This window comes from Nesoenas mayeri (assembly GCF_963082525.1).
Source record: "Nesoenas mayeri genome assembly, chromosome: 8".
Classification (NCBI taxonomy): Eukaryota; Metazoa; Chordata; class Aves; order Columbiformes; family Columbidae; genus Nesoenas; species Nesoenas mayeri.
The window spans coordinates 11,902,249-11,915,547 of record NC_137554.1 but is presented as its reverse complement, the minus strand read 5'-3'; the positions used below and the strand labels follow the sequence as shown (position 1 = coordinate 11,915,547).

Sequence of the window (13,299 nt, the reverse complement as noted above, 5' to 3'; positions counted from 1 at the left end):
AGTAGCCTTTTTACTCTGGTAGTGGAACTCTATTTTCCTGTACAAATTGAAGAATTTGTAATACATCCTTACCTATGTATGGAGGTGCTAAGATGTTAGTGACTAAATGTATGTCTGCATGCATTCATGCAACTAGCTCTTCCCCTTGGGCCTCCCAGTCTACTACCCCACACCCTCCCACCCCCCCAGCAGCTGCATGTAACCTCCTCCTTCAAGATCTCGCCCATTTTCTCAGAAACCCGCTTCAGGAACCTGCAGTCCAAGAGGAAAAAGAAAAGAACAAAGTTACTGAAGGCCTTTAGAAGACAGAGAAGCGTGCTCAGTTCTAACAGGCCAGTCTCAGTGGCTGTGCATTAGCCTTGTACTTAATTCCACAAACTCTCATTAGAAATACAAGCCATAGTTTTTAGATTAGATTTTTTTTCCTGGTAATCAAGTAGTGCAATGTAGTTTCCAGTCCTCAGTGATTTAACAGTGAGGGAACTACTGTACATTTAAGACCTTGAATTCACACTAAACATGATACAATTAAAAGACTTCGCTTACAGGCACATATTAAAATATAAAATCATTCCCTTTTCAGGAGCAGAGAGAGGTTTCAGTAACACATTGAGCATTACATGTGGTCTCTTTTTTGTTTGTTCACGGTATCTAGAGTTAAAACAATGAATTTGTGTCTAATACACAACATTCTACATTACAAGTACTGAAAAGGACTTTCTGTCCTTCTTAATCATAATGTTTTTTCCTGAGTATTTTTCTTGAGCTTTCAGAATCAGAAAACATTTTCCTGTTTAAGAAGTGAAAGCTGCCAAGTATTTGCTACGGAAGGAAATTAAATAATTTTCAGTAACTGGGTTTAGTTAGTTACTACAGGAAAAACCCCTCTGTTTTAAGTATATAGTTTAAGTCATAAAAGTGGCAACACTAAATCTGAGAGATCTTTAAGACTAAGTAATTTCTCATTTCTCTATAAAAACAAAGTATTCTATAGGACAAGCAGGAATCCTGGTCTTTTTCAGTGAAATAGCTGGATCTGATGTAGTGATTTTTAAAGCAGGAACACAATAGCAGTTAAACAAAGCAGAAGACTTTGGTCAAAATTACAGACCAGAGTAAGATGCATAATTTAATGTGGTCATCGCTGAAAAGAACTACGGCAAACTCACATTGCAAACAACAGACCATTGCTGACTTCTGATATTCGAACGTTTTCCATGAACCTGTGTAACTTACTGTTTTTCCACTATTTTCCCTGGGGAATGTACAACCGAAAGCTGCCAGTTTACTGTTAGATATAGGTTACTGCACCTTTGCTGTTTTTCTCTAGCGTTACATCTATATATGATGTTGGCACATAGCCTTCCTCTCCATTATGTCTTCGAGCTCTTGTCCACCCATCTCCTTTGTCCTCCTCAATAATGTACAAAATCTCCCCTTCTTTCATTGCTAGAGTGCCTTCATTATGACCTGGGAAAAAACAAGAGGCAAAGAAGTCTCAATGTTCATTCAGAATTTCAAGTCATCTTTTTCCCAGGGTATAGTTTCCAAATTATATATAAATGGAAAGAACCAAAAATCTGTGCATGAGAACATATGGCCAAACAGGCTTACAGACAAAAACCTAGTCCAACTTGTAAAGCTGAATATTTGCCAGTAGCTGCATTAATATTTATCTTAGAACAGCACAAAAGTACTGCTTATGAATTACAGTGATTTATAAAATACTTCCACTGATCTTGTGAGCAACTAGTTGCTCATACAACTTAATTTACTTTAAATCATTTCACCTGTCTTCTCTATAACAAATAATCCATGTCTTATAGTCGAGTTGCCTTATACTCAAGGAATCACAGTGCATGTTGTTAATCTTACCATCAAATGGATATATTGCCTTGCAATGTCCTATCGCTGGTAATGGATCATCATCTTCAAACTCATCATCAAACTCATTTGGATGTGCGTGTTGCTGCGGCGGGCCTCGAACTTCCTGATTGGCATCATCCGTGTAACTCCCTTCAGGGCTATAACGCAAGGACAGAGGATGAGGACTCCTCAGAGTTCTTAATGCTAAAACTCAGAACATACAGGAACTGCAGAAAGGGTGATGACTGAATTCTGCTATAAAACAAACATAAATTTGACATACCTGTTTCTATAGAACTTGAAAAACTGGATAAGCCTTTTGCAATGGAGTAAGATAGCTTTAAAAGGCACTGCTATTTAACGAGTAGGTGTTTTGATAAGACTCACTGTTTTTGAATGTTACCATAACGACACGAAGTGATGTCTAGAATTCAGTACCAGTAATACTTCCCTTTAGAAGGACATAAACTTTCAGTAGTTAGGTAACAACCATCACCTACAGTTAACTATCAAAGTGATGGACTGACGGTAGCGTAAGATATAAAAGCAGTAGAGATAGAGTAGTGACCTCTCTCTGCCCTGTGTTACAAGGTGGTTGATATCACTGCTGTGCCGCCTGTCGCTTCTGGCTGCGACTTTACCTTCAACTTCAGAGAGCCAGGCCTTGGGGAAAAAAGACAAATACTGGTGTCAAATAAAACAATTCTAAACCAGTAAACACCGTTTAACAAATGCACTTAACTGTGTGCAGTTTACTTGTCAGTACACAGCCACGCAGAGGCTGCATTCACATCTGAAAGCTCATAATTACTTCCCATGAAGTATGAACCTATCCCTCATGCTTAGCCTATACTTCATACTAATGTTAAGGAAAAAGAATAATCTTCACTCGCACATGAACTTCAGAATAAGTGATTAATAAGGAATTCTTCTAAACAGTTTACAGCTTTAATAATGTTCCTCCTTATTCTAGCTAGATGAACACACTTGAAAATACGGCACCTGACCAAAATTGTATCAGGAGTACTTTCTTAAATCATTTTCTGGGTCTTTTAACCCATAAAACAAACTACAATTTTACCACTCATTTACATTTTCCACAGAATTGTTTTAGAGTCTAACCTCATTCTTGTGTATTTCCATCCGAAGACGGTCCATGTTGCTCATAGTCTCAGTTAATTTTGGTTGCAAACTGCTTGGATCACCCATCTGGGGATTTTTCTCATAAACGTCCTTCATTTTGATGAGAGCATCTCTGAAAACATACAAAACCCATCAATAAGTATAAAAATTACATTCCTCTCTACTGATTCATTACAATTAATGTTTATGTGTGTGAGATCCTGCCCCATGTTTAGATACTACACACAAACATAAGTACTACTGCTTCCCACACCACACCTCAATCCTTTTCCCATTCTGTCACCTCAGCACTTTGCCTTCCTTTCTTGTGTTGCACACAAGGACTCCGGCTGTTGACTCTTCTCTACCCAGTCTCAATACTGTTTCCCCATACTGCTGCTTATACACAACTCCCTAAATATTAATAGTGTTCTTCTCTAAGTTGCAGCCCTCTTGCTCAACAGACCTATGCACTGATTTTTTTTTTAATGCATGCTTTTAGATCCGATATTTCCTGTGCAATGACAGCATCAAAATGCGTATTACAGTAATGCAGAAGGAAGTGCCACTAACAGATCCTACATACAATAAACCATGAACCAAAAAATGCTTTGTAATAGCCTGGACTAGCAGCACTGTTGGCTTAGGTAGGGAACTTAAAAATAAACAGACAGAGAAAGAACCACCACAAAACTCCAAAAAATGCACAAAAAATGCACTCACTTTTGGTCTGTTTCCTTCTGTAGTTCTCTGTTGAGTTCATCAATTCTCTGTTGCAGTTTCTTGCGTCTTTGCTCTGGAGGGAGATGGCTGAAGTCTTCTAGTGCAGGGCCCTGCAAGCAGAAATACTATTGAACAGGCGACACGCACTATCAGGACAGCTGAACTGACATACCACACAGCTCTATAAAGGGCCACAACAGAACAAATGCATGTTCTTGCTGCCAGATGGTACTCACTCATTCAAGGTTCTTTCTGCCTCCTGTAGCAGTTGGCTCACCAATGTCAGTCAAAATTTGTAGACTTAAGGATTTTTTTGAAAGGTGAGCTATGTACCTACTATTGCATCCACTGCACTTAAAGCAGGTTTAGGAAGTACAGAATTTAATTACTACAGAGCAATTTCAGAAAAAAAAAAATCTAAGATGTGTATATAACCATAACATATATATATATAACTGATTCTGTCTCTGGAGTGTGTATTCTATGGTGATTTGGATGCTATCAAAAGAAAAATACTACATTTTGGATCCTCATTCCACAGTAGCATTATAGTTCTCTCCCAGAAATTCAGCAATTTTACCCAAAAAGATACTGCAAAGTTCTTACAAAGTTCTGATGCATTTTACCTCAAGTAAAACTAGTTCACCTCAAGTAAAACTAGTTCATAGAACACAGGAAAAACCTTTATAACATTAACATTAAACTCACTAGTCTCAATGAAAACTTGCTCGAATATTCCAATTCATCTTTTTCATGATAAAAAATGACATTTCCATGGGGAAAACAACCTCCTCCTTTCAAACTTCTTAAATTTTTTATTAAACAACAACAACAAAAAAACCCCAAACACAAAACAAACAAACCCCACACCACTTATTGTTATGAGTCCAAACCTGCAAAGGTTTGATTGCAAACTTGTGCCAAGACTATAAACAGGATGAAGGACCTGGGTGTGAAAAGCATGGGAAGACATTTTTACATATATTGTAACTTCGTTATGAAAAGTCTTCCCCTCAGGGTGACAGACACAACCGGTGTAAGAAGGAACTATGGTACATGTCTCACTAGCAGGGAGCTAAGTTACATTCTTTGTGTCCTCATTGCCTAAGAAAGTTGGTTTCAGCACAAGAACCCCACTTCCCCTCACAGTGCCCCTGCGGAGGCAAAACGAACTGCACAGCACTGATTCTGGCACGAAGAAACTTGACAGCCAAGCTGGTGCCACGAGCAGCCCTAGGCTCAGCTGCCAAGTCTCTAATACCCCCTCTTCCTCTCAAGCTCCTCTTGCCCCTCAACTTTTTGGTTCTTTTGCACTTGTAAAATCATAATTTCACTGCTTTTAAAGAAGAGGATACAACACAACACAAAAGGAGGGAAATCAAGATAGGATGTTTCCAAAATAAAGCAGAAGTGTTTCTTTCTGGAGGAAAAAAAAATAATTAAAATCCTTTCAGGTGCTTTTACATACTACAAAGAAACAAAAAGACAAGCACATCCTGTGTATCATTCTTCCTTACAGGACAGTTAAAACCAGAGTATCCTACAGCAATCATCAGAAGAACAGAGGCCTTTTCCTGAATTTTTACTGACTTACTCTGCAAAACAACGATATTAATTAAGGTGTGGTTTTCATTTAATATAGCAGCTTTCTAATATTTCTAAGGATACAGGATCATCCCCCCAATGTGATGTTTTGGTTGAATTCAAGTGAGTGAATTTTGCAGTATTCAATATTTCTCCTTTGCACATTTTTTGTAATCTTTTCATATACCTATTTTATGCTGCCTTATCAATTTCCCTGCAAAGAGAAATCACCAAGTGTTTCCACCAAGATCAACCTGTGAATACTGGTCACCCCTAAAATTCAAACATGACAGACGCAGTTGCAGCCAGATTGCAAGTCTAATCATTTTACATTAAGCATGGATGATTAAGAAGACTGTGCATATGAGTGGAAAATCTGAAGATGTATTTCAGCACCTGACTTAAAGCAGTTATGATATGGCAACACTGTCATAAGATTACTTTCATGCTATCTTAGCAGAAGTACAGCAGACAGATCAGCACACGGGCTTACCATCTTCACCGACCACTGCACAGTTCATTTGAAAACAGAAAGAAACGGGAAATTATTCACATGCAATGACCAGTTACAAAATGATTAATGCCTAAAAATGTATCTTTAAAATATTACTTAATGATTAAAATTTTAATTTATAAAATTATATTTACTGTGAGCACAAAAGCAAAATACAATAATCAGAAATGCTGCTTTAAGAATTACTGATTTAAAAATTACTAGGTGATAATGGCTAGTTTAACTTAGGAATTCTAATACACAACTTCATTAAACTGGTTTTGAATGTTAGTGTTTCGAATAATATGCTAAAGAACTTCTACAGTAGGAGGAGAAACAAACACACAGCCAACACTGCACAAAAGAGCAGAAGTAGATGATGATGAAGGACTGGTCAGCCATATGCAAATAATTAGTTCATTATAGCTATCAGTGCACTACCACCACTTTGACAAACCTAATTTTTACAATGTATTTATTATCACAGGAGAACTAGAATAAACGAAGATCATTTTCAAGTTTAGAAGTTAGTAATTTTACTTTCTGAAAACAGCTGCTATCCTCAAAATGTTTTAGTCCAGATAAAAATAAAGACATTTAAAGAGTAAAGACTTTATCCTTACGAGGGAGCAAATAAAACATGGAATGCCAGATATCATATCTTGGGCTCAACAGTCACAGCATTTAGAAGATCTAGCATCTTTTCAATGACTTAGGATAACCCTTTCCAGAGAAACACCAAGGAACTTAGGAGATAGAAATCTCCAACATATTTATGACCCTCAGCAGTTGTTGGGGACTGGGGCACACACAGAATTTCTAGCAATGACGAAATAAAGCACCTTGGCAAATGATCCTTTGGTAGAAACCTCAATAAAGTCCAAAGATGTAAAATGGCTATAAACTTCTTGTTCCCTTTAGAAAGATTCTTCCAAGAAAACACAAGTAAGGTTTACATATCATTGCTGACAATGCATCTATTTATGTATCAAGTGGCACTGAGCAAAGATATCTCATGAGCACTGTCTGGGAACGTTACAATTTCAAAGGATGAGCAGCCGTGTGTAACAGCAGCGCTTGCAAAGCCTTTTTTCAGTAACCTATTGTAGGGCACATGAAGCCCAGATTGAGGACAGGCTGGTTTTGTCATCTCCGGTGCCTTCAGTGAAATCTTGTATAGGGCATGCTAAACAGACTAAGCAGGGTGGTTCCTGTCTGGTCGGTACCAGCTCATGGATAAATCTCAGTAGAAGCAGCAGCAAATTAAATACCATTTGGTAGTTCTGCATGGCAATACCACTTAGACGTGATTTTCCAGGGACAAAACTGTGGAAACCACCATCAGGTACTAGCAACTATTAAGCACTGAATAAAGATACATTATAAAGACTGATCAATGAGATTAAACAAATCTATTAGAATTAGAGTATATATTTAAGTCAAAAAGCACTCGATATGCGACAATGTGATGTCTGCTAAAACGCTAGCAAGGAATTTCAAAATATATAAAAATCAGATGTTCATCCTGAAGATTTACAGATATTAACTTTTTGATATTGTGGGATATTTGAGTTAATCCAGATCTGTAAGATACTAGTGATCCTTGCTAATTTTATTGAATACTACTATATTCAATCCATTAACTTTTGCGACATCAACAAGGAACTGCAAGAATAAAAAAATTAAATAAAAATACAGTTTCATTTTCCATTAGCATTCTGTAGTTGTTAGGAGAGGATCTTTTGCTTCAGCCAGAGGTTACAGAACTCCTGGTATTACAAGGTGTCAATACATTTAGTGATCAACAAAAAGGAGGTGTGATCAAGACCTGTGCCATTTCAACAACTACCTAATCCAGAGAGTTCCTCACTCAGTACTAAAGAAGAACATTATCTTTATGACCAGAACAAATTATGAAATAACTGACTCATAAAGGGAAAGTAAAACCTGTCCTCAATCATTATGGAGAGGACCATAAGAATTTTCTAAAAAATGGTGGTGGTAGAAAGGGTATTTCCAAGATATCTAGGGGCCTGAGATAAGATGCCACAACATGACCTAATGAGAAAGAAAGTAAGTTTTAAGTGTAACTCATTATATTTCAGAATGACAGCAAGGGAGCCTCTAAATCATTAACTTACTGCAATATAACATCGTTGTACTTTGATCTCCACACTATGTCAATAGTAGTGAGCCATTCTTGGTACACATGAGACAGCAAGTCAATATCATTTTCAAACATCAGAAAATAATGAATTATATATAATCAAATGCATCCAATTATCTCATTACTTGGGTCAATAAATATCATAAAATGTACATAAACCGGGCGGCCTGTGTTTCAATGACATAAAAAGGAAGTGCCAGTACATTTATCACTAGTGCTATAGATGTTGATAGGAAACCACTTAACATTCCTCTTTGTCTTCCAAACAAATTCTTTTTGCAGAATATGCCACTATAAATTAGTAAATTAATTGATAAATCTCAGAAGGTGGCATTTGGTATTAATTTTTCAATGATTTTACCCAAAAGGACCTTGGACTAACAAGAACAATTTATTAATCAGAAAATACATTAAAATTATGATGTTTCAAAAAACAGTATTTCAAAATCTGCAAGCACCATGTGCTGTAGCATTTGATGTACAAAAGAAATGAAATTTTTCCCTTCTTAGTTCAGTGCCTTGTAAACAACTACTATTATTTCAATTAAAAGTCAGCAAAGACATCCGATGTGTCAGATCATCTTTGAGGTGACTATATACCCAATGATAAATTACTGCAAAAATATGTTACATGATGGTAGGAAAACATTTGTGAGTGTGAACAACAATGAAGAAAGGTATCAAATATATGCTGAGCACCCTCTTTATAACACCTTCCTTTTAGGCACAAGTATTTGGAATGCAGTGTATTTCTATTTTATTTTATTAACCTGTTGGTAAGGTCTGTATAATAAGAAACAAAGTATCCTAACAGTGACCTTGTAGCTGAAGTGTTACTTTTAACAAAGCAGCCTTATAATGAGGGTGAGGAGCATTAGAAAAGCCACATCACAAACACACTGTTCATAGCCCATCATGCATTTCAACTTGTTATCAAACTTACCCCTCTTTTGAGGCTTCTGAAAGAAGGAATTCTGGGCTTCCCTGTTTTTATGTCATTCATGCAATAATGCACTGGTTCAATGGAGAATATGGGATACTGGGACCCATTAGGAGTACTGGATGTGTATAAACTAGTAGGGGTTAGGGGTGGGGACTGTGGCTAATGTGGAAATAAAGAAAGCAATAAATAAGCCAAATGTTCCAAGTGAGTTTAAAATGAAAATTCTGTCTTACAAAAATAAAATTTCCATCCAACACAGAAACAGCTTGTAACGTTCCACAAACATTTACACTATAACTGCATTCGTTTTAAAAGGTTTCTGTCATTAATTAATCTTCAGAGTTACAGGTTGGTGCAGAGAATGAAGGAATATTCAGAACGCTTTGGACTCAACACTTGCACAAGATCTAACAAGATCCCCAAAGCTGCCCGTCTCTTTTCTTCGAACATGAAGTTCTGCTTTGCCCAACCTTAGACACAGCTGTTCTGGCAGCTTCTGCATTCCCGCTCACCAGTGATGGACCGACCAGCTAACCTGAAACAAATGCCTAAAACACGACATATACTCCATGTGTGTACTCAAGCTGGACTGAGACGCTGGCTGCATGGTGATCTTAACCAGTGTCATCACAAGAATTCCCCCACTATCTTCCACTCTTTTTTCCAAAACGCTTCCCTCATTTTTTGTCTCTCACACCTCTGCTGCTTTTTCCCAGTTTGATTTTTCTATGTCTTCTGCTGCACAACTCATTCCCTTTCCAAAAGACTTACAGATTTGACAACAGCAAAAAATAGGGAAATGTGATCTGGAAGTCAAGAGCAGCCATAACTTCAGCTAAACAACTGAGCAAACTGGGAAAAAGAAAGAGGAAGGGGAAGCCCTGTCAGGTTTATTCAGCTGCCATCACACTGGGGAATTTCTTACACCAGTAAATGCCAAGGTCCAGCTTGAAAACCAACACAAATTGTCAGAGCTTCCCTCTCCAAAATTCTCAGAACGATGTCATCTTGTCCAGCTGGTAACCACGACTTAATTTCAGAACAGGCTGAATCTCGCCCACCTCTGCAGTCAAATGCAATAAATATTCTAATGCATTAATACATGTAAACTATTATCGATCATTAATTACACTGCATGAAAAGTAAAGAATCAGTTTTCTTCTTAGCACACAGCTGTAGTTACATAGTATAACTGAGGAGGGAATAAAGTACCAGCTATATCCTTTCTTTCTCTGAAGATCTGCTTTCTTGGAATCCTGTCAAGTGGAAAATAAATCCTACCACTAACAACCTCTACGAATGATTTCCTATAATAAATGGCAGAAACTGACTTGGAGCATTAAAATAACCTCACAGAAATTCGTGGGAATCATTAAAATGACTCACTGATATGCTCCAATACTAAAGACAGACCTAGCATAACATTTAAATAGGTATATGCATCATTATTAATTTATATAGCTAATGCAGGTCTCAATAATCTTTTTTGTTGATCCATGAAGGCATCTTGCCCAGAAAGTGTTACTTGAAACTCATATAATAATACAACAAAAGAGTAATTTTCTCTGCTTTCAGCTTTTTCTTGGGCATAGGAATATTTTTACCTATTCCATAGTAGTATTTCTTCTGAGACATTTACCTGTATGGAGCTTCAACAGTATATTTTATCAATGAGGTATTAGAAATTTAATGCTCTTAGACAAACCTCAGAAGTTTTGAAAACTAGCAGCAGGTATAATAAAAATCTATACAACGCTCCCATATGTAAAAATCTACAAAATGTGACATTCAGAAGGGGACTGCATTCTGTAGTATGCTTTGTAGTATATAGGAGATGTGAAGTCTGTCTGATTCCAGAGCATACTCCCCCTCCCCTTACTTTTACATTCACAATTAGTCCCTTTTCTATGTAATTGCAGAAAGTCTTTACAGAAACTTAAAAACATTACAAAAGTGGCAAATAACTATTATAAACATTCCCAGACACAAATCACTACAAGAAAAAGTGGAAAACCTCCCCCAGTGAGAAACGTGAATTTTCAGATAACTATCGAACCCTACTGAAACCTTCAGATATCCTTACATGTATTTTAATAGACAGTGGCAGGCAAGGTTATTTTAAAATAAATTGCTGCTGCCATGCACTCTAGATCTTCACATTTTGATTTTCTGAACAGTAATTTCTTTATCTTTACCTTTGGCTTCTTTCCGAATAGCCACAGCTTTCCTTTAGCCTTGCCCATGGTAGTTTTTGAATCAATTCTCATTCCTTCCTGCTTTGGTGTACTGATGGTTCCATCAGAGATAGTTCTGTAAATATTCTGACTGTAATCTTCAAATGGAAAATCTCCAGGAGGTTCAAAACCAGATTTGAAGCAGTCTATCACTAGTTGAGAGTCCTAAACATAGAACATTGAGTTTAAAAAACAAAATGAGCAAACCCACCCAGAACCAGAGAGAAAAAAACCACGGAGACATGCATTTTCCCTTCAACTGCAGTGCTGCACAGATGGAAGCGAGAGCGCGCTCCAGGTGCACGCTTTGGGACAGATCAAGTTAACGTACACTCTTTTTTCTCAGCAGCGTTACCATGAGTGTAAATCAAAGCATACCGTGCTATTCAGAATCCAGCAAACACTCCCCAAGGGTTATCACAAATTTCAACAGGACATGCTTTAGGGCCAAACTGCTACACTACCACCTCATCCTTCAACTTAGCACTGAAATGAAGATAACACTAAGAAACTGGATGCAGTAAGATATGATAGGGAAGAACCCATATTAGAAGGAATAAGAAAGATGTGCCAATAGCCATCAAACGGAGAGAAAGCATCAAAGATCTTCAGATTATGAGAAAGCAATAAAACAGGAAGAGAAAAGACACTGAAAGTGGAAGTGACCATTTAGGCTAAAACTGAAGACACAACACTTTTCAAGCAGACAAACACTTGACAACAGAAAGTTAAATGTACGGGGTAAGTCTGTCTTTCCCCTCTCCAGAGCTTCCATACCAGTTAAATTGCGCATGCACCTTTAAAAAGTCGCATGATGCTACTTACTCTGTGTTCATCAACTGATTTTGCTGCAAGGATCATCCCTTCTAAACATTTAGAGATAATTGGAATAACCTTGCGTTCAGAGTCAGCAAAGCCTTTGTAACATTCACTAAGTTTGATAGTCCTTCTTTCATCCATTTCTTGGAGTTGCTGCAAGCACAAAGTAAGAGAAAATAGAGTTTTTATTTGCAGATTTTTCCCCAGTCCTGATGCGCACAGTTACTGTGGCCACCACAGTGTAGTACTGTAGGCACAGTACACGTGTTTTTAAAAAGAATAAGGCAAGTCCTGTCCTTTACATAATATTTACATAATATTTAAAATCAATGAGTATCAACTCCTTGTAATTACTGTTCTGGGCATCTTAAGTCTATGTCTGAAAGGACCTGATTTTTAACTTAATTAAGTTCTGTTAAGTTCAGTTTTGTTAAGCACCCAGATGTCTCAAATGTATATTTTCCCATACCTTTTCAGCAATATTTAAACAAAGAGTCTATAAAATATAAGATCTTCACAGAAAATGCAACAGAATATTTTCAGTACAAATCTGAGCGTAATGACCATAAACAGTCTCAGAATAAAACACAGGTTGTTATCAAGATTATGCTAATTTCTTGATAGAATTATCCACTAAAATCTCCAAAATAAAGTTTTAAATTTGAAAAGCTACCTCTTCCCTTAAAGAAGATCAGATATTCTTTCTCTGTTAATTATTTTACCTTGTAAATCTGAGGAATGACAATGTAGTAGTGCTTGTGCTGTTCTCCATTAAAATTCTGTAGCTGTGCAGCATACTCATTTTTGTTTTCGTCAGCCATGTGTGTGCGCAGGTTTAACTGTTGCTTAGCCTAGCAGGAAAGTGTTATCAGTTCAAACGTGTCTTGTGCTTTTTAATGACAAACAGCATTATTTTAATTTATTTTACCGACTATGCAAAACCACTAACCACAAGTCATCCTTGTAACTGAAATAAACAGAACATGCGATTTCATATATACTTACAGTCTACAGACCAGATTTGTTATATATAGAGAGAGCAATGAGTGTTTTAGCTCCCTTCGGCATGTCACTTAAACACTGTCATAAAAGCACAGAAGTGACTGAACATCTGTACTACAGGATACCTGATATGTGTAAGCCTGCCTGTTTAAGGCAGACAGCATCTCAACAGCATCATCTCGAGAATAACAAAGCAGACTCCCTCTCCCTGCTGTCTTATACTTTACTGTAACTTTGATTTTGCACATAAACATGCATATTTTACACACTCAAAGAATATTGTTCCAGTACTGATGATAACCATGGAAATATTTTGTTATAATAGAGAGTAAAGAACAAATGACAC

At 37.0% G+C, this 13,299-nt stretch overlaps 1 protein-coding gene across 4 annotated transcripts in view; it reads right to left on the bottom strand.

The window, feature by feature from the left end:
• Positions 1 to 218: 218 nt before the first annotated feature.
• Positions 219 to 13,299, bottom strand: part of FNBP1L (formin binding protein 1 like) — a 52,592-nt gene continuing 39,511 nt past the window's right edge. For 2 of the 4 annotated variants that reach the window (XM_080349176.1, XM_080349178.1), the window contains 8 exons: positions 12,674 to 12,802; positions 11,958 to 12,104; positions 11,094 to 11,297; positions 3,712 to 3,821; positions 2,989 to 3,121; positions 2,435 to 2,529; positions 1,876 to 2,024; positions 225 to 1,470 (listed from right to left, as the gene is read on the bottom strand). In XM_080349176.1, the coding sequence (XP_080205302.1) occupies positions 1,292 to 1,470; positions 1,876 to 2,024; positions 2,435 to 2,529; positions 2,989 to 3,121; positions 3,712 to 3,821; positions 11,094 to 11,297; positions 11,958 to 12,104; positions 12,674 to 12,802 (1,146 nt within the window). In that variant the 3' untranslated portion in view covers positions 225 to 1,291. Of the gene's footprint in view, positions 1,471 to 1,875; positions 2,025 to 2,434; positions 2,530 to 2,988; positions 3,122 to 3,711; positions 3,822 to 5,788; positions 5,804 to 8,898; positions 9,058 to 11,093; positions 11,298 to 11,957; positions 12,105 to 12,673; positions 12,803 to 13,299 lie in introns of all 4 variants that reach the window. The other 2 variants (XM_080349179.1, XM_080349177.1) reach the window with 2 other exon arrangements.